The 25,713-nt window shown below is 47.5% G+C and overlaps 1 protein-coding gene across 1 annotated transcript; it reads left to right on the top strand.

Moving 5' to 3' along the window:
- The first annotated feature begins 3,513 nt into the window (after positions 1–3,513).
- On the top strand, positions 3,514–25,693 carry doc2d (double C2-like domains, delta). The gene is made up of 11 exons (XM_029145709.3): positions 3,514–3,688; positions 5,768–6,173; positions 6,650–6,729; positions 7,249–7,323; positions 10,626–10,735; positions 14,989–15,115; positions 15,338–15,394; positions 15,993–16,117; positions 20,741–20,822; positions 21,087–21,183; positions 23,188–25,693. Exons 2-11 carry the CDS (start codon positions 5,786–5,788, stop codon positions 23,325–23,327), a joined length of 1,281 nt encoding a protein of 426 aa, XP_029001542.1. The 5' UTR covers positions 3,514–3,688; positions 5,768–5,785; the 3' UTR covers positions 23,328–25,693.
- Positions 25,694–25,713: the final 20 nt, after the last annotated feature.

Raw genomic sequence — 25,713 nt, 5'->3', positions numbered from 1 at the left:
TAATTAATAAACAGAGGCTGTGAAAGTCAGAGTGAGTCCAGGAGCTGGAGAGCAGCAGGCGAGGAGAATGTCAGTCCAGCCTCATGGCAGAAATCAAAGCCACGCATTAATGAGATCTTTGAAGCAGGCGGCTGAAGTGCAGCTAAAGACATTCATTCTGCTCCAACACCTAAAAGTTACATCAAGCTGAACCCAAATACGACTTCTTTCTTGTGAAATATGCACACATTACAGACTCTGCTGCTGTGCTGCATGTTGGTCTGTTCTTCAGTATAGGTTGGAACTGTTGTGAGGCACATTTGCAGCGAGCTTGGATCACAATGTAATACACAATGTGGTGGTTACGAGCCAGTTTACAGTGAACATGAAGCCATGAAGCATAACTTTGTGTGTCACACAGTACGAGCATGAAGTGACGGATCCAGCGTTGAGCCTGAAAACTGAACAAACGCAGAGGATGTGGGCTTCCTCAGAGGAACGTTGACATTGTAGCGCACACACACACACACACACACACACACACACACACACACACACACACACACACACACACACACACACACACACACACACACACACACACACACACTCAGCGCTGCACTTAGAAAAAAGCAGAGGGGGTAATTCAAGAATTCAAGGCGCGCGGCTTCAAGGACGAACGCAAGATGTGTTGAGTCGCTTCCGTTCGTCTGATCTCCATCTGTAAGCGTGCGCAGTTTCCCACCGTCCTGCGCGGTGGCAGATGTTAAAAATTTCAGCATGTGCCTGCGCTACAGTATGTAAATAGAGGTTTAGTTGATCTCAGAACTAATGGCTGGCTGAGAGGCAGGGAAGGCTGCGGTCGGACACTTAATGGAAAACCTGGACTGCTTTGTGCTAGTAATGGGAGAAGATTATCCTCCCATGCAGAAGGATTGGGTGAATGCTCCTCCGCAAATTGCTTGTACCCTCTTCCTGCTTTGCACCGTTCTCCCTCTCCGACTTTCTGGATGTTTATTATTTATGTTCAACTCACATGCAACGCGGACGCTTCAAACATGGAGACTGAGGCGTGACCTACAGTTAGAGACGGACCTTTGATTTAAGCCATGCATTTTATTTTTTTCTCTATACTAATATATTTTGGGCCTCAAAGTGCTTGTATCAGTAATGTAGCAGTATCATTTCCATACGTACGTCATCAGGCGGTCCCAGGCTGAGCTCCCCGTCCTCTTGGATGCTGCTCACGCTCTGTGTACTTTTGTCATCTCATGGGCACCTGTGTTAAATATCCATCTGACAGGCGTCCTAATGTTTACCCTGGAGAGAGATCAATACCACCGCGTCAATGTCCAGACGTCATTCTTCAAGCACCATTGATTGCACTCCTTTCGGAGAACTTTCCTGGACACAGTAAACCAGCGAGTTCCACGTATTGTGGTTCTGCTGTGATGGAGGACAGTGTCAGTTAAGCTTGGGGCTATTGAGTGGTTTATTACATATAAGTACTTCCATTAGCTTGATTTAAGGCTAGAGATGAGTGAGACATTGTGATAATTGTTGACATACCTGTTTAGATGACTCATTATTTTCATACTGTGTTTTCCATTGTTCATTGAGTGATACCTTGTATCCATCCATCCTCCTAATCGTGTTCCTCATCACAGGACAATACTTAATACCTGTCATTTCAAACCGGTTCAATCATTATAGTGTTTGCCCACTAGAGGGCGCTGATGGGTTTATTGATCGCTCCTAATTACTGACGTCAAGCTGTCCGACATTGTCGCGAGCTGGCGCCTGCACAGTGCGCGTTAACGCCTTCGCTGACTGACGGTCTTGTCCTTGAATGTAATTGTCTCCTGCTTCGATGCGAGCGCCCATCAGTCAAAGACCAAACAAAACACTTGGCACCGGAGCTGTAAACACCACATTCAGAGCGAGTCGAGGAGGTGGAGAGCAGCAGGTGAGAAAGGTGCCCATCCATCCCTCGCTGCTGGAGCCTTCGGAACCCTGATCTCGATGACATCCATGACATCCCCAGGAACCAGTGCATGTCCCCGCTTTACACAGTCCATCCCATAATGAGCAGGAGTCACGGGGAACGAGTAACGTTGCACTGGTGGTCCTGCTCCGCTCTGCTGCCTGGTTGAGGCTGCCGTGAGAGTCCTCCTGGTCCAGCGCGTCTCCTGGGTGTCCTGAGACGTGGGGAGCGTCGACTGTGAGGACTCGGCAGCCGTCTCACAGCTGCCGTGCTCGTACGTGAGCTCACCCGTGGACGCGCCGTGCATTTTTATCCTCATTAAAAGGCACATTAACCTGTGTGGAGGGCAGTTCTGAAGGAATGTGAAGCCACTTGAGTTGCAGCACCTATTTCTTGATAGATGGTTTGCATTGGTGGACTGAGCGTTCATTTGTCTCATTTCAACTCAATTAGCCCTCATGTTCTGCGTGCAGATGAATGAATATACAGTTTAATGGTCTGTTAACGTGATATTGATGAGGTCTAGTAGTAATGAGACGCCCAAACGAAAAGTGTTTACAAATGAGTAAATACTTGTGTTTACTCACTTCTCCAGCTCCTGATGATGAATTTACGTGACATTACATTGTTGGTGTTCATCTGTTACTTTTCAACCATGTCAAATTGAAAAGGTGTCAATTAATGCTCCGATAGTTTTCGAACCAATAGTATGTCATTAAAATGTCATTCAGTGGGACATTTACATTACACGGCGCCTCTTTCTATTAGAGTTGAGCTGACTTTCATTAAATATAAACATTTTATTGTCACATATATGATTTTATTACAAAGGTTTTTTTAGTAAGTTCCCTTTTAACCTCTTTCTATGCATCCGTTGCCCAATTCCTTCACCTGCCCATTCCTCCATTGTTTCCAACAGTGACTCACCGCACTTCACACGTCCGCTGTTATTCATACATTGTTGTCTTTGATTCATTTTGTTGCCGTGGCAGGTGTCAGCCGTTACTATGAGAGCTGCCACGCTTCCACACTTCCAGTCAAAGCCCCACACACTCTTATGGTCGGCTAATACTGGCTCTTGTCATAGTAATCTGCCAGTGCTACTGGAGAGCCTCGTGCCTTGTTCATTCACTCAACAGTCAGAGTTTAATTTCCTCTTTCTGTCCTTCAGATGGTGGATTCTTTTCATCCCTGGGCAATATTTTCTTTTGTGTGCGTTCAGCACTTCCAGTCCCATTTCCCTCTGTATCCAGTGTATACATTGTGTCCCTTTGTGTTTGTTTGAGTCACTTTGTGTTTGTCAGTGTTTGTCTCCTCATCTGTCACTCTGTCTTGTTTTCTCTCTGTCTCTCTGACACCTTATCCACCAGCGAGACACACACGCGGACGCTCACGCCCCCCTTTTCCCAGGTTTCCGTAAATCTCCCCGCCGCCGAGAAAGTGGGCGACAGCACTATATGCACATTTCGCAAACGAATGACGGGGATTTTAACCAGATACGTCACAACTCAAGGAGGGAGGGACGGAGTGGAGGAGAGGAGGAGAGCGAACGATGAACACAGACAGGGAGAGAGGGGGGGAGAGAGAGGGAGAGAGAGAGACAGAGACAGAGAGTACAGAGGAACATATTGACTCAAAGCTGGTCTGCATGCTCAGTGTGTGAGGAGAGACAGAAAATGAGAGCAGGCAAGATGGAGCGCTGGCACAGATGAAGACTGTCCCTGGGTACGTACGCGCTACATGGTCATGGTTTGTGCACGTGTGACTGTGTGTGTCAGGGATCGCATGCACATGTGAGCGTCCAGGTGTGTGCGTCTGTATGCGCGTCGGGGTCGGAGCTGGTGAGTTTTGTAGGCACCACGCTGCAAGTGATCACTTATGTGTTGCTTAGAACGTGTGCGTTATGTAAGAACACCGTGAACGACTGCAGGTGCTGGAGACGCGAACAGGCAGCGTGGGGTCTTTCTCAGTCCAGAGGGTCTCTATGCACATGCGGTTGTGCGAGACTGAGTGTGTGTAACTTCATACGGCGGGCGAGCAAATCTAAGTTCCCAGTTGGGTCGGGGCTCATTCAGCGTCGTTTGGCTAAATTCTATTAGAACTGTTACCTATGTTATGTGTGTGTGTGTGTTTGTGTGTGTGTGTGTGTGTGTGTGTGTATCAAGAATAAGAGAGTCAGTGTGTTGTTATTACCTGAAGAGTTACAGCAAGAGAACGGGTCTCACGGCATCAGCATCTAGTTTGATCTGTGCCTGTTTTGTGAGGCTTCTACAGCGTTCCTTTAACTTCTGACAGTTTAAAGGCTCAAGCAAACCACATGTCAACGTAGACACAGAAGAAGACATTCATCCGAGACAAACATTGCAGTTGCAGGTCATCTTAAGTGCGATACACTGTATTGCCTGTAGCGTGTGCGTCACTGTGGAATAACTAATTAATTCAAAGTCATTAGATGCAAAATGCAAATGATTATCTTATTTGGGCTGTTAGTCAAACAAGCTATTTGAAGACAAGGCAGTGGGCACTGGGAACTTATGCCAAGCATTTTCTATTAGTTTCTAATATTTTATGCAAAATAACTAGTTAATTAAAAACAAAGAAGATTAACTGTCCACAAAATAATAATTGCCTACAGCTCTGGAGTCGGCTTTCAAAGCAACACAGCCCCATTGCTGGAGCTCCATATAGGCTGCTGTAATTACTTGCATCCATATAACACACGCATTAGTCAAAACTAAAAGAGCGGAGCAATTTCTTCTGAGGGGAGAACGAGTAGTGTCTGAAACCTCAGCAGACTTTAATAAAGCAGAAATCTGCACAGACGTAAAAGGAACAGGGGTTCGCGCGATGACACAAACCGGCAGTGGCATGATTGACATATGCAATATATGTAGGGATGACAAGCGGTTTGCATCCTCAGATGACTGGGCTGCGTGGCAGCGTTTCCAGTGCTGATGCATTGAAGACACTCATGCATAAAACAGAGCTACGATTTTGTCAGTGTCGCGCCGAGCATCGTTAAAATGACCAGTGAGTGAATTCGAACAGCTTCATGTGGGCCAGTAAACAAAGGGAGCGTTGTCGGAGCGCTTGGTGAAATAATAAAGAGCCAGCAGCGGTGTGAGAAGAAATGTCCTCGGCCTCTGCTTCCTGTGAGAAAGGGAGGAAACTAATGACATTTAGCTTAACAAGGTTGGAGTTTGTTAACAGTTATTATGCTTCATTTACTGACAAATGTGCAAAGGGCTGAGGAAGGCTTCCAATAGCATTATGTAAATAGTGCTCAGGGGCCTCACAGACGAGCAGGAGCAGTGAAGGAGGGCGATAAGGGAAGGATTAGAGTGAAGTGCAGATACACAAGTGACATCACTTGTTCATACTTCGCAGCGCTACGTTTGAATATTAATTCAGCGCACAGACTTGGTGCGCTCGCACACTGTGTGAGTCACACTCGGAGTGCCAAAGGTTTCTGGCGAATTCTATTTTGGCTTTTGAGGAGCTAGGACTGCATGCGGTCGGGAGGAAAAGAAATCCCCAGGATGTTTTGGATGTTTTATGAATTATAAAAAAGCGGTATCGCCGGCGTCGACTGGCCTCGCAACGGATGGAGTCCCTCTGCTGCCGATGCAGCGCGAGCTCCGGAGCGGTTTGGAGGATGGAAACTGAGAGGAGGCGGAGGATGCGACTTTGTTGTCTTGTTTTTCTCTCCTAGGTTCCTCCGCTCCGCTCAGACGCTTGTTTATTTAGCGTTCTCACCCTATTTTTGTCCCCCCCCCCCCCCCCCCCCCCGTTTTCGCCCCACAGTTCCGTTCGGCAGTCCACATGAGCGTCTCCAAGCCCCCGCCGCCCCCCTCCACCTCCCACCTGGCCATCCCCCCCTCCTCCGCCCCCGCCCCCTCCCCGTCGGCCTCCTCCCCCCTGGCGACGCCCGGCTCCACCGCCGCGCCCCCGCCGTCGCCGGTCAAGATCTCTATGCAGGAGCACTTTGCCATCAACGTGTGCCCCGGGCCCATCCTCCCCATCCCACAGATCTCCGACTTCTTCCCTCGCTTCCACGACTACCCCTGCACACCGCCGCCTCCGAGGGAGAAGAAGATCCTGAAGGAGGAGACCTTCAACGGGGAGACGGGCGGAGGCTACAAGGACGGGGAGAGGAGGGGGGACAACGGCGGGGACAAGGAGGAGGTGTTCGACTCCGACGACGACGACAGTGAGTTGTGTGTGCGGGGTGGACGAGGTTCATTCATGTGAAAATCATTAGGCATTACAACAGAGAGAACAACACAGGCAGCTACTGAAACTTTAAAGTGGAGGCTCGTCACTTTTTTTTTCTCCTTCAAACCAAAATGAGCTTCAACATTTCGCTTACAGAGTAATTGTAGAGTTGAGCCTTTTGGCCAAAGTGTTTGTCACTCCCACTTTATGTGACACAGTGGCGCCGATGATTTATTAGAGGCTGCAGCAGTTGTTAGGCTCAGGCTGAAGTTTTCACCTTTTTCCCCAAACAGTAATCGAACAAGACAGATGCATTCACATTAGGCGGCGTCATGTTTGTAGGAGGCCATCTGCTACAAACGTGACTCCGAGCTTGTGTGTGTGTGTGTGTGTGTGTGTGTGTGTGTGTGTGTGTGTGTGTGTGTGTCCGTATTCTGGCAGTAACTGTGGTGGCTTGGGTTGTTTTTTTAGCTTACCTGGGAACGCTAGAGTTCAGCCTGCTCTTTGATCAGGACAACAACTGTCTCCATTGTACCATTCACAAGGCAAAGGTACGCACAGTTTCAGCCTCTCCTCCATACAAACAGAACCCAGTCTGCCTGCGTGTGCATGTGTCGTTGCATAATCCTTTGCCCGAGACGTCCAATTGGCTTCCCTCAAATTCTTTAAACTAATGTGTTCGTCACGCACCTTCTGCGACTTGTCGGTTCGAGACAAAATCATCTCGTATCTTCTGTCGGGCAAGTTCGCTCCATTGCGGCGACGGGCGCGTGCGTTTCTTCCAGCGCGGCCATCGTACGAGCACACGAGCCCAACTTTACATGTCGGGCGCAGTCACGTGACGTTAATTATGTAAATCTGGCTGAACGGTTCCCTTGAGGACGACACAAAAGAGTCAAAGAATGTAAAAAACTGTGGCTTGAAAAGAAACACCCAGAAGCTTTATTTGAGATGTAACTACAGTAGAGCTGTGTCATGTCCACTGTCTGTTTCTGACTGTCAGTTATGTGCAGCTCTGAGGCCACGGTGACGTCATCTTTGTGTGCATGTATGTGTGTTTGTGTCCACAGGGACTGAAAGCCATGGACTCCAATGGGCTGGCCGATCCTTACGTCAAGCTTCATCTTCTCCCCGGGGCGAGCAAGGTCACTACACAAACTTTACCTCAGCGGCAATTAACATCCATGCTGTGCCACACGCTGGAAACATGACACATGAAGCAACTGATGGCAAAGGACGATTGAAACGGGCAAAAGGAGGAAGCTTATCAAACATTATTTTGCTTAGAAAACTAAAACAAATGAATAATTCCACTCTTTCCTGTCAAATCTTGTTCATCGGACACCGCATAAAGGTCAAAACTCACTCGCAACAAACAAATATGGCAGCGGGCAAATTTAGTGTGTCGTTTCAAGCAGCTTAGGGGAGCTCTGCTGTTGGTTACTGTTTAATGTGGCTTGTCCAATGCTCTGCTTTATCGAGCACAAACACGTTCTGCTCCGCTGCCCTGCTCTTGTCTTGTTTTCAGCTCAAGCAGCAAGGAAAGATAAGGCTTGCTGCAACGGCAACCCACCCCCCCAGCCCCGGCACAGTGCAACCTGTTGTCGGCCATTTTGGCTCAAGGTTGACACCAAATGAGGTTATAAGTGCGGGAAGCATGTTGGGCAAAGATAGGTTGAATGAGGCGGCTGCATGAGGTCCAAGGTGCTAACAATACACAATGTCTGGGGGGATTTCTGTCCTCCACCCATCCTTTGTCTGTCTTCTCTCCCACCGCTATCGCTCTTCTGTCCCCACTTTCCAGCCCTATCTCTGTCTCTATCTCACTATCTGGCTGTGACCCTGTTTGACCTTGAAATACCAACAGTGTGCAGAAGAAAGGCGGAAAACTGAGAGGGAGGAAAGGGGGGGGGGGGGGGGGGTCGATGAGGGAGGGTGGGAGGGAGCGGGAGACAGATGAGGGGAGGAGAGCAGCAGGTGGTTGTCATGGAAACAGGGAGGATTGTTACACGGCTCACGTCAACAGGCGCGTGTTGATGTGGGGAGGGGGGCGGGTGGCGGTGGCGCTGGTGCTGGTGGGCCGTGTGTGCAGTGAAAGCGCCAATGAGTAGGTAAGTAGTCGTGAACCGCACTTTGTTAAATACCCTGCGGGGGGGGGGGGGGGGGGGGGGGGGGGGGGGGGGGGGGGGGGTGCGCACGTAGACATGAGGGTGACGGACAAACACGCGCACCTACTCGTGTCTCCACTCAGACTGTGCATACGAGCGGCGCGATGAATAATCCACCGCACAAAGGGTTTCGGATTCTGCGAAGAACCGGGCTGTCAAAACACAGAGAGCACAGGGAGAGAGAGAGAGAGACACCACCTCTCCACGCGTTTCCCACCCTCCTCACCCTCAGGTCCTCCAGCGCTCGCTCTTCAACCAGAATAGAGTCGGGCGTGATGTCAGACGCACACGGTGCGACGCGTGCCGCACATGACCTTGCGTATCTGCAGACACGCGCTGGGGCTGTAGTCACCGTCACACGGCGACGCTCGCCTTTGCCTGTTTTTACAGCCGCCTCTGTGATGGTCACTGGTGTTTTCATCTGCCTCCTCCTAACGGGGAGTCGTGGAAAATTCACTCACAGCGAGACTTCGCTCGCTCACAGCTCCGGGAAGTTGGGATTAAAAGAGACCGAGTGTGAGGAAAAGTAAAAAGATCCGCGCCGACAGATTGGGGGGTGCGATGGGCAGATGGTGGAGAGAAGATAAAACGCTTAGGAATGGATACGAACGGGAAGAGCTAAAAAATAAGAAGAGCAGGAAGAGCAGGAAGAGGGGAGCGGTGTAGATGCTTGTAGATGTGTAAGACGCGCTCTGAAAATCAACCCCTAATTTGCTCAATAATGAATGATGATTGTGAAATGCGTGGCTGCTCTAGCCCACATACAGCTGTGCACCGGCACAGGCAACGTGCCAGAGATCCTCTCTGACGGCACGTTAATGAATCAAACAAATAACGGGAATCAAAAACACTTGTTCTCTTCAGGCCGTGAGCTCTGGAGTCCTGCAGATAAGCCGAGGGTTTTTTGGCAGAAAAATGGGGAAATAAAAACGGGACAGTGGAAGAAAGAGAGAAGCGGGGTGTGTGTGTGTGTGTGTGTGTGTGTGGGGGAGAACAATGAGATCTGGGGATGAAAACAGACCGCAAGGAAGAAGAGGACGGAAGGGAGAGTTCTGCGTTTGGCCCCAAGGCACTGTAGCAAGTGGCAGAAAGGAACAGGAGCGAGGGAAGAACGGGGAAAACACAGGCTGCAGACCAGAGTCAGCGCTCACTACGCCGAAGATGTTCATCTGCAAAGATGAACACACTTTCATTTTCCTACAGTGTTGTACTTGTGCGCTCGAAACAACATTAATCAAAAAGTAGTGGGCAGTGCGTGTGTTCGCCAAGGCGGGCTGATTGTGCATGTGCAGCGTTCTGTGCTCCAGTCACTGTGTCATTGCTCGTAATTGTTCAAAATAAACCGCGTTGCTCGTATTCATCGCGATCAGATCGGCTTTTTTTTTGCACCGACGTCGTAACAAACAGGAAACGCTACGTGACGCTGTCTGTACCCAGACAGTGCTGTTCAGGTTTTTATTTAATCCTCTTTGCGCTGTATGTAATAGCTTTATAAAGTGATTTCCAGCTTCAAGTTTGCAGAAAGTAGCAAGTCTAAAATTGAAAAGGACCGTATGTTAAAATTCTACCTAATACCTCCCTCCAGTGATAACCGCTCCTGAAGCTGGGAACAGCCAATTAGTTTTGCCTTTGGCTCGGCAGCGTCTTATTAATTTTTAGGACAAGAACATATCTGGACCTTCAGTTTTTGAGCCAGAGGTTTGACTAAGCCGCAGTTCTGTTGCACATCCAGAATGAGAGTCAGTGAAATGTTCTAGAAAAATATCTATAAATAAATAGGGGAAAATTGATGAACACATTTTAAAAAACAAGAGTTAGAAATTAAACAGCAAGTGCCTCCACACTTTATTTACGGAGGGTGTAGCTCTTCGGGGCCATTTTCCCTCTTGGAAAGCTTTAATTTTCCCTGTTAATTGTGTTATGAAACTTAATTGGCTGCTGTGCAGTGTTGTGTTTGAGGCACAGCGCTCGTTCTGGAGGTCTGGCAGGTGCTAATGCACTGTCTTATCATGTTGGGAAGGAGACAGGCCGACAGGTGAGGGGAGGGAATCCTCGTGTCCTCTCACTCTCCTCTACAAAGTAGGCAGCAGATGTCTGCGATGTCCCGAGGGCCCGAAATAAATGATGCTTTCCCACTCTTCTTCCTTTATTCTTGATATTTTTAGTGTCACTTGTTTCACTTTATATTTGTGATCTTCTTACTCCATTCTTCTGATCTGATGATTTCACGTATGAAACCTTTATTCCCTGACTTTTCATCTTTTTTTTTTTTACCTCAGGCAAACAAGCTACGCACAAAAACCCTGAAGAATACGCTGAACCCAGTGTGGAACGAGACGCTGGTGTATCATGGCATCACAGCAGCCGACATGACCACCAAAACACTCAGGTAGGGGCTCAGCTTGAACAGCAATTAGCTCCATTCCCCAGGCGGCTCAACCGCCAGTTGGTCGTGCAGACGATGAACGTCTGTGCTTTTGCTCCCAGTGAACTGCTGACGGCGACTCACGCTTCCCAGTAGGATTTTACAGATCACTCGTTATTTCATGTGGGTGACGTCAGCAAACACCGCTTGCCATTGCCGCGGTAACTGCCCAGGTGTTGACTGTGCGCATGGTGTCCGCCCCCTCCTTCCCACAGAGCCCTCTGCATGCAGGGATTGAGGTCAAGTGTAGCCATCTTGGCCCCAAAACTCTGATTCACTCATGTTACCCTGCAAGTGTAAGTTGATTCAAAGCTTTGCGTATGTTTTGTTTGCGGACGTGTGCACTGCGTTCAATCAGTGTCAGCTTGCTCAGTGGAGTCGTAATAGGATTGGATGGCATTGTTTATCCTGAGGAAACATGAGCGCAAATGGACACAGACATACTACACACACACACACACACACACACACACACTACTACACACACATCTGCCCTGTACTCACAAATGCAGGCGGTCAGGTGTGTGCTTATCCTCCTGCGTATTTGTCAAGGGCAATCACTGGCAGGAAAGAACATGCATGGCCCTTCGTTTGCATGTAGGGCAAAAGACACACACACACACACACACACACACACACACACACACACACACGCACGCACACACACACACACACACGTCCTTGAGCTATTACACACCTCCAGAAGTAACATAATAAATAATATTACATTCTACTCCCTCCCCAAACACAAACGCATTCATATACACACATCAGCTGGAGGAGAGAGCCTTCAAACCAGAGGAAACCCACCTGACCTCTGTTCAAGGACACAGAGCACAGACACAAACTAGCAGGGGGGCTCTGGGCAGCCAAAGAGGAGGAGGAGTGTGACCAGAGTCCAACCAGAGGTGGCTGCCAAGACCAACAAAGAGAGCAGGAGGGAGAGCGTGAATGATGTCAAGTGACAAATAACTGGGTGTGGAAGAGGAAACGAGGGAGGCCAAGATTGAGAAAGATGACATAATAGAGGGGTGGAGGGAATCCAGGGGTCAGATGAGAGACGAGAGGAACGACAAAGTGATGAATGAGGGAATTCACTTAGCTTGTAAAAAAGGCAGAGTGACGGGGAGGAGTTTACTCAACGGGGAGCCGAAAACGAAAGAACGAGGACAGTGAGGAATGTGTGAGACGGCAAATGAGCGAGTGGTGAATGAAATGTTGTTTGACAGCTGGGAAAGAGGTGGGGAGCGCGAGCAACGCGGCAATAAAAGGGAGCGAGAAAAGCTGCTCCAGCACCAGCGCGACACGTCGGCCCATAAACAGACTTTGTTGTCGTTACTTACAGCACGAAAACAGCACCGAGCAGTCAGAATAAAGGAACAGGAGAGAAATGCTTCCTGGCTGCGTTGGGTGCTGCCGCGTCCCCAGCAGGGTGCCCCCGTCCTCTGACCCCCTGCTGAACAGAAGGACCGCCCCACAGTCGGCCTCTCAGTGGACCTGCCTCAAGGCTCGGACAGGACGAAGTTAGTTAGCGAAAAGTGGGCCGCGTGTGTGTGTGTGTGTGTGTGTGTGTGTGTGTCTGTGTGTGTGTGTGTGTGTGTGTGTGTGTGTGTGTGTGTGTGTCTGTGTGTCTGGTGTGTGGGGGGGGCGAGGAGCAACGCTGCGTTTCTGAACAGCACTTTACTGCAGATGCACTGCAACGAAGCAGGAGAGCTGCCGCAAACCTTGGAGTCATTAAAAATGTCTCCGGCGTCTGTGTACTTGAAGACGACAGAGCGAAGGCGGAAGTCTGCCTTTGTGCATGTATTCATTTATTTTCTCATTCATGCGCTCATTTGCAGCTACAATGATTATGTAAAGCCATTATGCCGGGGCACTTAGATAGAGCAGGGGCAGCTAAATAGAGGCTGGCTTTAAATTGCTTTTAGAGGTTTTAACTGCGTTCATTTTTTAATATTCCGCATTCAACAACCTCCTCAATATGCAGACTTTATCTTGAAGGGCCACTAGAGGTCCAGTCTCTTATTAGCAATGAACCAACTGAGTAAACTAATAACTCATGTCCTCAATCCAGGCTTCACGGTTGGCCTCACACCGACTAATCCTTTAATTGGTGCAAGAGTGCCGGAGGTGCTCATGTCTTGAGTGAAAGTCAAATGAAGTGGAGTACACTGCAAAAATCTCAATTTTCAAGTTATTTACCTTGTTATTGAGTGTTAAAGTTGTCAAGACACTTTTGATGGAAACCTAAAGGTAAAGTTGTGATTTGCGGTTGAAACAAGCCAACTTTAATGTATAAATTGCTGATTATGTTTATAAGATATTTATAGTAGAGAACTGTGCTGATAAGAGCACTATTTTTTTTTTTTTTATTTTAACCAAGCGCCATATCAGACTCCCCTGAAGATAGATCTATATGTGACTGGGACATTAATGCATCCCTCAGGGACAATCTCATCTTTTAAACTCATTATGGCTTCTATCACTAAAATGATTATCAGGCTGTTAGAGAAGAGATGGAGCATGTAGAGGTTTGTGTGTGTGTGTGTGTGTGTGTGTGTGTGTGTGTGTGTGTGTGTGTGTGTGTGTGTGTGTGTGTGTGTGTGTGTGTGTGTGTGTGTGTGTGCACGCTCACCCTGTACCTCTGTTGAGGTTTCACACTGTCCTTGGCTGTGAAGACATTGGAGTGAATCACAGACTTGGTTTGGTGTTACTGATGAAGTCAGTGATATGTAGATGCTGGTCTGTTCAGGGAAGTAGAACATGTGATGGATATTATGTTTCGTTGCTCAGTGCAGGTCTTTAAGTTATTATCAATCCATTTTGACATCACTGATCCTCTAAGGCTTGTGTTTAGTTGCAAAATTAGCATTTAGCCTTTACCTTCTCTACCCACAGACTAACAGTCACCAGCATGTGTGAAATAAACACTTACTTTTGCCCAAATGTGTGTAACAATAAAACATAATAAATAGCCAATCACGTGCACGTTTGGCTCTTGTAGGTGAGGGTGTGAGGACACAGCTGCAGCATTTGAGCAGCAGAAAGTCCTGAAAGTGGTGTCACTTTACAGCGCGAGCTTTCCCGGGCTGCAGACACCCGACATGTATGACAGAGCAAAGGCTCATAAATCATCTGTCAGCACTGGTCGTGAGTCAGAGTTATTTTGAAGCTTCTGCTAGAGATATTCATCACTTATGACTAAAGGCTGGAACCAGCATGTCAAACGTCCAAATGTCAGAAAGACGCAAAGAAAGAGGGACGGGAGGGGGAAGGTGTGTGTGTGTGTGTGTGTGTGTGTGTGTGTGTGTGTGTGTGTGTGTGTGTGTGTGTGTGTGTGTGTGTGTGTGTGTGTGTGTGTGCTCGCCCCACTCCAACTGGGGAAGTTTGATCACGGGGAAATAATGTGCCAAACATCCTGGTCAGAGTGGGTTCACTAGTGACGGTGGGCGTCTGTCTTATTGATGCCACATGAAGGCAGCTCCGATCAGTGGGGCTGAAAACGCCAAGTCCAAACAGCTCCATGGAGCTCTGAGATGCAGGACGGCACATTTACATCTTTATTCCTGCGTCACAGAGCCTGAGTCAGAGCCACTTTCAGTGTTTTTGAGTCTAATTAACTTCCACATGACTGCAGGCTACTTACATCTGTCATACCGGCTACTGGAAACGTTGACCGATGCAAATATCACTGAAAATTCATTAAGTTCTACTGCATCTCTGCAGCGGCATGGGGATTGCTGGACGGAACACCTTTAAATATCCCTGACTTCATCCTGACTATCACGTGTACACTTTGTTTTTCTTCCAACGCTCCTCACAAATTGTGTGATGGCAATCCCCTGATTTGAACTGATCACCTGCTCTAAACCGTTTTCTCCTGCATGTTTCATTCACAGCAAATTAGCATCTGATGGAGTAGCAGCCAAGAAGGAAGTGATTGAAGTCCTCTGGAAGCCGTCTTTCTTTACAGCTTCAATCACGCAGCTTCTCATCATTCACGAGGCTGCTCATGAGAAAATAGAAAGGGAGATTCATCTTGTGTCGCTGGTGGAGGAGCTGATTGATTATTCAGATGCACTTTGGATATATTCGGCTCAGTCGCCATAATGAGCAGTTCATCCATAATCTCTCACTGACTCCCCGGCTTCTGCTTTGTCCTCCTGTGCACGTGTGTCTGCTGTTTTTTGTTCGTTCCGTCGCTTTCGTGCGTGAAGGCTGTGCGTGTGTGACATGGACAGACTCGGGCGAAATGAATTCATCGGCGAAGTGAGAGTGGCTCTCAAAAAGCTGAAAGAGGGCGAGGGCAAACGCTACAACATGGGCCTGGAGAGAATTGCGCAGGTGAGTGTGTGTTTGAGAGCGTGGATGGACTTCCCCATGAATGCCAAGTGGTTTCTTGGGGCAAAAATATATAGAGTAGTTTCCTATTTCCTGTTTTCCTGTTTGCCTTGGGTCTATCTGACATCAGTTTCTATTGCTACATAATACTGTGTAATGGATGCTCATCAGGACTCTGTAGGCGACAGCCGTGATGTCACTGTCTTCCTCTCTGTTTCATTCCAGAATAAAGAAACTAACAATCAGCTGGTGGAGCAGGGAGCACTCGTGGCAGAGGAGGAGGTACCGCTATCACCGACTCCATCATCACTGATCTAATTATTGCCATTTTCATCCAAAACGTGCCTTAGTGCCGTTTCCTTTTACTCTTTACAGCTAACACGTTTATCTTATTTCTAATCTATCCTTAATTTCCATCACTGCAAAAAAAAAAAAAACGTCTCAGTGAGGAGTTTGTAATCGGTACGTGTCTCCGAGACGTGAACTTTAATAGACAAGTGTGAAGGAAAGCTCCTCACATGGACACGGTGCCAACGGATTGTTAATCACACCACTGCAGCGAGTGCTGCCGGTGAACGACACATTTCACTCTGTGATTTTACAGACTCGGTGTTTAATGCACCCGCGTCTGGCCTCTGATTAGAGATTATGAGATTAAAAGGAGGAAACAGTGACATTTTGCAAGACACAGATAAGACCTGTAATTAAAAGCTCTCATTTAAACACCCCTGTTGCCCACACAGACGTACGCTAATGTTTGAACATTATTACTTGTACTTTTAGTGCATTTTATTGTGCAGTCCCCGCTGCAGGATTCCCCACATTGACTGAAGGTGGAAACAGTAGCTCTGTCTAACGCTGTTGTCGCCCGTGTCCCCAGCGCGGCCGCATCCTGGTGTCGCTCTGCTATAACACGGACAAGGGCTGCCTGCTGGTCGGGATCATACGCTGTGCCCATCTGGCCGCCATGGACTCCAACGGCTACTCTGACCCCTTTGTCAAAATGTAAGTGAACGGAGTGCCCATTCCACAGGTCATGTTATTGTCGAGCGCATTGAACCCTGATTTGTTTTTGTCTCACGACAGCGTTGACGGTTTTCCAATTAAACTGTCATTACAGTCTTTTTAACAATAAACAAAGGGACCTTAACAGTATCTGAAGCAAAGCATCAGCTCCACGTTTTCCTTTTTTACCTTCTAGTGGCCTGTGTTTACTAGGTGCATTTATTTATTAAGGTCTAGTTATTATTCTGGGATAACGGTGTGTAAAGACACCCTGAGGAAGGCAATAGGTTTAGCTTGTGTTTAGTAAAACACACTTCAAACGCTTGTTAAAAAGCCTAGAATTCAATTGTTTTTTCTAGATGTGGGCAGATATGTTTTCCTTGTTGGTTCACTTCTTTAGTCAGTCTAGTATCCAGCTACATAAGGTCAAAGTCTATTACATTATGCAAAGAGGCATTTCTGTTGGAGTCTCCTGTGTGTGTGTGTGTGTGTGTGTGTGGGGGGGGGGGGGGGGGGGTTCTCTCCTCCCACAGACGTGCAGCCAGGTTAATTGTAAACTCTAAATTGCCGGTAGTGTGAATCGTTGTCTGTGTACGTGTGGCCCCGTTACAGACTGAGGAAAACGCTGTGCATCAAGCTCACACTAACAATTCAAGCCTCCTCCGTTTAATTTTGTTGTGCACAAATTATGAACATGCTTGCTTTGCTTTAAGCGTGGATAATGTTCCAGAAGAAGTTTATATCATTTTGTTTGAGTGGATGTACAATCTACTTCCATCCAACAACAGTAGCGCCTCACCAGTGACTCTGCAGAAAGTGGACGCCTGCTCCTCTTCCTGATCTCACTCCCACGCGCTCCCTGACATTCACAGTCCTCTGTCGCAGCCAGCACAGGTGTCTTCATAGTCAAAGTGTGTGACACCTGAGCCGCCTGCCTGTAAATCACGCGCGGCGCCCGCTAAAGCCCACTCAGTCCAATCTTCCACCGCCCGAACACCAGCAGCGCTTCCACACAGGACGGTTGATCCAGCAGTGGGAGGCTCAAAGGTGGAGGGACTTTTCAGGGACATTTCTGTCGCTGTTGTTGTTCCACACGCTTAGACACAGTTATTGCGCTGACAGTTCTGTGCGTCAGAGTCATAGCATCCACCCGTGGAGCCCTGCTCTGCTCCGGTTTGGAGGGAAGGTTCACGCATCTTTGTCTCACATGAGGGTGGATGACGCATTCACACACCGAACGAATCACAGATCTGAAGGTGCTGTTTTTTCTGGAACTTGGAGACAGTAAACGCATCATTCAGTACTTTTACGGCTCTTTGCATGCGGCACTATTGGGATTTTTACGGTCGTCTCCGCTGAAATTGTTCTTCCTCGACTATCTTTTTCTTCATTCTCTCCAAGTTATTGATTTATTGTAAAAGGGATGTCTTGTGCTCCCTGAGCCCATAAATACAAGAAAATGACACATGCACTGGGAGGATCGAGCTCTCCTTCCTTCTGTCCTCCTTCCCATTCTGCTCACTGCGTTGTTGCATCCTTCTTCTCTCGTCATCCTCGCGCCAGCTGTTTTTGTTTGCACAGACTCTTTAGGATTACATGATTTGTTTAAGCTGGTGCTCTGATTCGTTTTTCTGGCACTTCAGCTGCTTTGGAGCATTTTTCACCTGCCAGTTTGTTACAGTTACCTTTTGTTCTCTTCTGAGCGTTTGTAACACAAACTCTGTATCTATCACAGAGTGGCTTGCTTAACTTCACTCACTGGTCTGTACAGTACTTGTCCTTTTGTGGTTTCCAGTGTAACATAATTAAATCTTTGTAAATCTGTAAAGTATAATGAAGAATAAATCGCCTATAGGGATTCATTTGTTTAAAGAGCTGTCTGACTTATTGTGTCCTAACTTTAATGGATCTCTTGAGGAATCTGTACCTAAGTGGGGCCCAAAATACCTGTTTATTTACCAAAGTGAGGCTCTATGGTCACTCGTGGGGCCCTTTGGCCCCCAACTTTGAAGACCTGTTTGAGGGTTAAGATGTGATTTTAGGGCTGAGGTTAGAAGTGAGTTTTGGTTCGGATTAGATTCGGATTAGAGCAAAGGTTAGTCGTCTGCCTTTAGTTACAATGGTTAGGGCTAGAATGCATTATGTCAATGGTGAGACCCCACTTTGACATAACCACAAGGATGTGTGTGTGTGCGTGTGTGTGCATTTGTCCACAAGGCTTTTTCTGATTGGTCTGACTCTCGAGCTGCCTTTCAAAGACGTTCGAGTGACACAAGGTCAGATTTATCTCAGAAGCAATTTGTCTCCCATTTACAAGGACACATTTAGACCAAATGAGTGGACGTCCCTGTATTTTCTCACGCCTCCCAAATAAATAAATAATTCTGTCAGGAAAAAGACATGTGAAGGCAGAAAAAAAGTGCCGAACATGTCAGATATTTCCCGCTGACCCAGCAGACTGCCAGGCATCACATGCTTTGTTCTCCCTCCCGTTTTTCCTCTGAACACTCGTGTGAAGTGAGAATCATGACTTCACACTGCAGCAGGCATATATTTAGCTCCTCTTTTCCGTTTGTCGCTTATGTTATCGCTTTTTTTTTTTCTTTCGCATCTGCACCACAACTCTTTGGGTTGGCTTGTTTTTTTTTAACACTAACTGTCACATTGCAGTTGGTTCTGGTCCACATTTTTAGGGGAACTCACCCTTTTTTTGTTCGCCTCCTTCTGACCCATGACATATTAAAGAGTTGTTAGTTCGTCATGTGGTGGGTGTTATGGACAAAAACAAGTGAGATATGAGAGAAAGGCATTGTGTGATATTTAGTGCATAGAATTGTTATTGCAAGTGTTATTTCAGTTTCACATTCCACCCAGTTTCCTCACACTTTCTACCATTGTTTTAGCAAAACACCTTTAAAGTGATAGAAAACAAGCAGTAGCCCATTGGTGATTGTACTGTGGCTCTGATGGTAAAGTTAGAGCTTAACCAACCAGAACCTGGCTTCACTTAGATGTTTCTACAGGCTTTGTCAGTGTCCGTATAGGCTGTAAAGTGCAGAAAACAGGGAACAAAGGCATTGGCATAAGAAAGCTGACAACTGCATGTTCCCACATATTGTTCCTAATCAAAAATCAAGATTCAGACACCATCACGGTTATTAGAGGACAGTTCTCAGTTTGTGGGTACAGCATAAACAGCCATTGTTAGTTACAGTAGTTTACTGTATTCTGCAATGAACAACCTACTTTTTAGGGAAACAGCTACACAATAAACCGAGGGGATAATCCCCCCTATCTCCACGGAGCAGCCTCCCATGTTATGAATTATTCTTCGCATTGAGTTTTGGGCAGCAATTTGAGCGTAGTTTGGTGGCTGCTGTGAAGACTGTATTTTTATTCACCCTATCAATATTAAAAAAAAAAAGCTGCCGTCATATGGGCTTTTGTTAGACTGGAAATTGAAATGCTGCCCCAGAGCCGAACATCAAATGTGATTTGGCCCAGCTCAGAGTGAGATGTCCCGCAGGCTTTCACCTTACCCTCTCGCATGCTGCCGGTCAACGAGAGGCTTCGTTTGGCAGCCTCCCTCCGTCCATTCCTCCTTTCCTCCCACTGTACGTGTTCTTTTCTTTTGTGACGACTGTATAATCGCCAGGTGTTTTAGCTTATGGAGAAAATGACCTTTTCGGATCCAGTAAACATCAGGGCTTTGTTTCGAAACATTCTTTGAGGCAAATGGCTTAAGAAAACACTGTAATCTGAGTTAGACTGTTTATTCTTTTATCGGGTTAAGCAGAACAGTGGTAGAAAGTAAAAGGCATCATCATAATCCAACCACTGTACAGTAGAATGTGCTCAATACTGAAACAACTGTGATAAAGAGAGCCAAAGTCAGTTTTCTATCAGTTCTTATTCTTGCTCCTGTTCCTTCTCCACCTCCATCCTTCACTTGCTCTGATTCCGGCAGTGACAGCCCCAAGCTCCATCTCATGCATCAGCTGTCAGGCCAGGATTCGTCACTGGCATTGGGGAGGCTGGAAGAGTGAGATATCTCAACGCCCCAACATCTTGACTGGAATATATGCTGATGGTGACTCCCGCTGCCCTCTAGCGATCCTTCTGTTGCCTCTTTGCTGAAGCGCGTACTCCAACATCAGACTGATTTTAATCTTGCTGCGGCTACTGTCTCTCGCCCTTTCGCCTTCACAACTCACTGTGCCCGCTTCAGTTCAAAAGACTTCTGAGTCACGTTCGCCCCAACAAAAGCTACAACTTCTGTCATTCGTCAAAGTTCAGTGTCACAGTGAGAAAGATAATTATCTAATCATATTGTCTAATAATGGCTTTGATTTGTTCATAATCGCCCTACATGCATTCCTAAAGCTGAACTGTTAGCACACGTCCCACCCAGACACAGTCAGAGGTCGTCCGTTGCTAATCTCCATGATAACATAAGGCAGTTGGCTCTAAGGCATCAAACTTCTCCTCACAAGGAGCCAAACTGAAGTGGGGCTTATTTGTCAACCTAGTATTTTAAGCTCAAGTCACACATTATGTCCTGAGGCAGATTCGGAACATTGCAATTTTCTGCTTTTCATGGGATTTTTCTTCTCTATTTCTCAGCATCTTGCAGCCAGATATGGGGAAAAAGTCCAAATACAAGACTTCAGTGAAGAAAAAGACTCTAAACCCCGAATTTAATGAGGTGAGGCGTGTTCTGGAAACACAGACAAGACATCTGACTACGTATTAATTTCTCCACTGAACTCCACACGGCTTCAGTTTGCACAGAGCACCGCAATTAAGCGTAACCTTTCAAGACTTACTTCAAATTCATCCCCTTGAATGTTTTCTCTGCATCGGTCTGAATGCGTCTGCCGACAATGTGCTAAATTGCGAATTCAGTCCCTTTTCCCCTCTTGCCTTCATGAATCATTAATTCAAATATGTTCTTGTGCCACGTGCGTAGGAGTTTTCATATGAAGTGTCTCTGGACCAGCTGGCGAAGAAAACCCTGGAGATCTCCGTTTGGGACTACGACTTGGGAATGAGCAACGACTTCATAGGTAGGCTAAAAAAAAACCCGGGGAGGGGAGGAAAGCAGCAGCAGCAGCAGCAGCAGCAGCAGAAAAGTGTAGATGAGAGTTGAATGAGAGTGTAACAGTGGCAGACAACATGGAAAGCAGGCCGTGCGTGGGAGGGGAGAGGAGTAGGAAAAAAAATGCAGAGATGAGGAGTAATTATGAGGCTGCAGGAGAACAGTGAGCGAGAGAGATGAGAGGCATTAGACATTAAAAGGGGACGTTGTTTCACTGGACGGCGTTTTCCCGCGGACTCGCATCAGATCGCGCCTGATTCGTCGAACGGCCCGACAGCTTCAGCTCCTGCTGGTGTGTACATCACTAGGGCGAGTGGGGAAGCAGCGACAATGGATTACCACCCCAGGAGCTCCAGGGCCTTTAGATCAAAGCATTGGACTCTGTTGTGTGTGTACGTGTGCACATGTGGGTGGGCGGGTGACAGATAAGACTGGGGAGTTATTACCTCTGCCGGGGGAAAAGGCCATCGTTCTAATGCGCAGCTCCTGATAACAGCCGTTCCCTTGACCATTATCATTACAGGTTTAGACCACAGCGCCCTGCCGGTTATGTTAATTAGGGCTGGGAGAAAAATGACGGCGGCGGAGAAGAACGGAGAGAACGAGTTGATAAAGAGGTCGAAGGAACGCAATCCCAGCGCGCTCGTGGGACATTGAGAGCAATAACACGCGGGCTAATAGGCTTAGAGGGAGACACGGAGGACGTCAAACGGTGGAAGGTGGGACTCCAGCGCCACGCGGAGAACGGACCCGCGAGACGAAGACACGAGCGCGAGAGCGCACGAAGAAAAATCACAACAAGGCGATAAATCACGGGGACGTCTTCAGCTTCGCTCCCAGCACAAACCAGATCTGAACGTGAGCTTAAGTTTGGAATCTCGGTCGGTATCTTTAGGCAACGAGCATTTTTAGACGTCGGCATCAAAAGGAGAGGGGACGGAATCCTTCAGATGCCGATTGATGATCCCGCGGGAACTTTGTTTGATCCCGCGGGAACTTTGTTTGAAGCCTGACGGTACCTTGGGGTCCACGTCCACGAGCAGCAAGGGGGGATTTTGTGTTGTTGTAAACAGACAGACAACGGGGTGGAAGTCGTGTGCGTGTCCGCCTCAGCCTCGTCCCCCGCCGGTCCCTCATCTCGACCGGCCCCGCTCGTTCGTCACGTCGGCCTCAGGGAGCGCGCCATCGATGCGCGCGCGCGCGCGCGCGGGCGGAGGTGACGCCACGACGCCGTTGAAACTGTCAACAGGTTGGGAGCTAATCCGCCGCTTGTCGGTCTGCGTGCGAGATGAGAGAAAGCGAGGATGGAGGCTGTGAAAGACTAAAGGCTGCTCCGCTCCTCCCAACAGCAGCCTCTTAGGCGGCGCTCGCGCGCTAAGCTCAGATCAGTCGCAGATCAACAATCGAGCCTCGCGCGCTCGCGGCTGTCGTTTTTCCAGAGGCGCCGCTCAACAGCGTTGGCGGAATCACACGTTTAAAACGTTGTGCTCCATTAGGCGCGCTACGGCAGCCAGGGGAGCGGCTCCGTAATGACCTCGTTATGTCTTACAGGCTGCCTCTCCACCAACGCCTCCGTCCGCTCCACGCGCGTTCACCTGAGTCACTTCCTGCTTGTCTGCGTGATTATTCCCCTAAGCAGCATGCTCAGCGACCACGCGCCTTCAACAGAGCTGTTTGTTTCTGTTATTCAACAGTTTGTTTCTCATTACTCTCTTTCTTTTTTCATGGTTCTTTCGGCATCTTGAGGAATTTGTTCCAAAAGTTTGTTTACTGGCCTCGGCTTTCTTTCCCTCCACCCAATGATAAATATTCAATTAGACAATAAAACAAACAAAACACCAGAGATATTACAATTGCAGCAAGAGCAGGTAAAATGCGCACACGTGTACAGTTGAATATTTCCACGTGATAAAAAAATAAACAAACAGCCTTCATTTTTTACGGGCGACTCCGTCTCCCTCTCTTGTTTCAGGTGGAGTGGAGCTGGGCATCAACGCGAGCGGCCAGAGACTCAGACACTGGTTCGACTGCCTCAAAAACAAAGGGAAGAAGGTGGAGTACTGGCATACGCTCACACAGCAAGGAGCCCCGAGCAGCGACAAGCCGGACTAGATGACCCAGGACAGTCACACACACACACACACACACACACACACACACACACACACACACACACACACACACACACACACACACACACACACGCGCGCACTCCTTCAAAACAAAGCACTAGTTGAAAGCAGAGTCCTGTAGTAATAAGAGCAAAGGATGAAACATGCAATAATAATGACGTTGAAAGTGAAGCGTGTCGTATAATGCCAATAATTACAAGCAACAAAATATTATTCTATGATATTCATACTGATATTAGTGATGGTAATAAGGTGTAATCTGAACACGTTTTTCTTTTAAAGTTGAGCCAAATTGTGACACTGTCCTCATTAAAGTGTTGACGTAACCAAACAATACTCAACAAAACTGTGCTTAATTACCCTACTGTAACGTGGACGTCGCTCATATTCTGTCTGTTTCTGAGTTTCTAACGAAAGGGAATGACACTAGGCTCGAAATCCATCCAGTGAAAGGGGCCAGTACTAAGTGCGCCCTAGTGACTCATAGTGTGATATATAGTTACAGGAACAGGACGATTATCAAAGGGTGATTCTGTAACGAGAGGTCTCCATTTTAGTGGTTGTTGATCTGATGCAAAACAATATTATAAAGCACAAAATGATCCATTTGGTGGATTTGTACCTTTACCGTTTCCGTGTTCTTGTTCCGATGTCCCTTCATTGTCTGTGTGGTGCCAGTGGCTTTCTCTACGCCTTCACATGGAACATTAATGTGTCAGAATGTGTGTGTGTGTGTGTGTGTGTGTGGGTGTAGGTCTTTGTGTGCATGAGGGCTACGCGTATTTGAGTGCCTACATCCTCCTTGTGTGCGGTGCGTGTCGATCTGCAGTCGCTTCCTGTCGCATTCAACGGACCGTCTTCGAAGCACAGAGGTGTAAAGGAATAATAACAAAGGACAAGAAAGGAACCAGCACGCGACCACATACCTCCGTCGCCAGTGCTTCTGGCTGAAGGACATTTGGCAAGTTGTCAGTCATGGGTGCCAGACGTTTCGCCACCTCACTCTCTCTCTCACTGCCAGAGAGACTCAGATCAGCATCCGCCAGAATCCGAGCTGCTGCATCAACGTCATCCGATGTTTGTCTTATTATCCTGTTATTTTGAAATCAGTCCTCCTCTGCTCGAACATCTGTCAGAGGGGATTTCTCCCTCGTGTTTTGCCCTCAGGAGGTGGAACGACATCACATCCCGCATGCAAATCGCTGGCAACAGGGGACAAAGGCGGACACTCGGATATGACAAGATGTTGAGAACCAATGCTCGATTGCAAACCTATCTGCATGTGTGTTACGTGTTTCAGTGCATATCTCTGCTGTCGATGGTGCACATGAGCTCAGTTGCTGCTGAACCGTCCAAGCCCCTGGTTCCCCTCTCGTACGCCCATCGACTCCAGCACGCGCGCAGTCAGTCAGCGGCCTCTGGGAGTTTTCTCACTGTTGAATCGATCCTCGTATTCTTAGCGTCCGTTGACAACCTTGTGAATGTCTCATCTTTGGTTGCAAAACCCGCATCTGTCACTGGTGAATTCGGTTTTGAACAAAAGGGCTTAGGGCTTATTATATAAAAGCTTGGAACTAAATTAAATGTTGCAGTTTACATTCAATTTCAGTTGAACCTTAGACGACTTCTCCAGGAGGGTGGGTTTAATCCGTACTTTCTCTATGCACACCCAAATTCCCAGCATGTCAGCAGTGAGATAATCAAACCAAAACAACACTATCATGTTCTCCAAGCATCAAATATGCATTTCTGGGAAGCCTAAATACTTTGTTTGGGGTTTGGACGGGTGACAGTGATCTGATAGAGTGCAGATTTCTGGCTAGATGGCTGCTCCTTCTTGTCTCTGGATCTGTTGATTTTGTTTACACTCACCATATTTTCTGACTCTCGTCTATTGACCCCGCTTTGCTTATGTAATCATTTTATCTGCAATACAGCTGCATGTTTAGCAGACACCACCGGCTTGTATAATAGAGTGCAACCTTAGCTGATCTTTCTGAATGCTGATGTGTTTACAGCCTGTGCCATCAGTTCGGTCTGTTAACGTTAGTGTTTGTCTGTGAATATGACGATTCAGGGTATTTCTTGCTCAGTTGCTGTGCTTTACCAAGCAAACTATTGCTTTAAAGAGAAAAAAAAATCCTTTACTGTCACAGACCTTGACACTTGTCTTCCTTAAACTGATATTGGTGGTAATGATGCAGGAGGACTGAGATGGGAATCAGAAGGGAATTCACTACTGCAGTCCCTGTGTATTCACTGTCAATGTCAATCACACAGTATGGCTGCCATCCTGTGGTGGGTTTGTGTGACTACCTGGCAAAATAAATTGAAGTTGTTTCAGTAGTCGTCTGTTTTATTTTTGC

Source organism: Betta splendens, chromosome 1, assembly GCF_900634795.4.
Source record: "Betta splendens chromosome 1, fBetSpl5.4, whole genome shotgun sequence".
Classification (NCBI taxonomy): Eukaryota; Metazoa; Chordata; class Actinopteri; order Anabantiformes; family Osphronemidae; genus Betta; species Betta splendens.
This window is presented reverse-complemented; position numbering and strand designations above follow the sequence as displayed.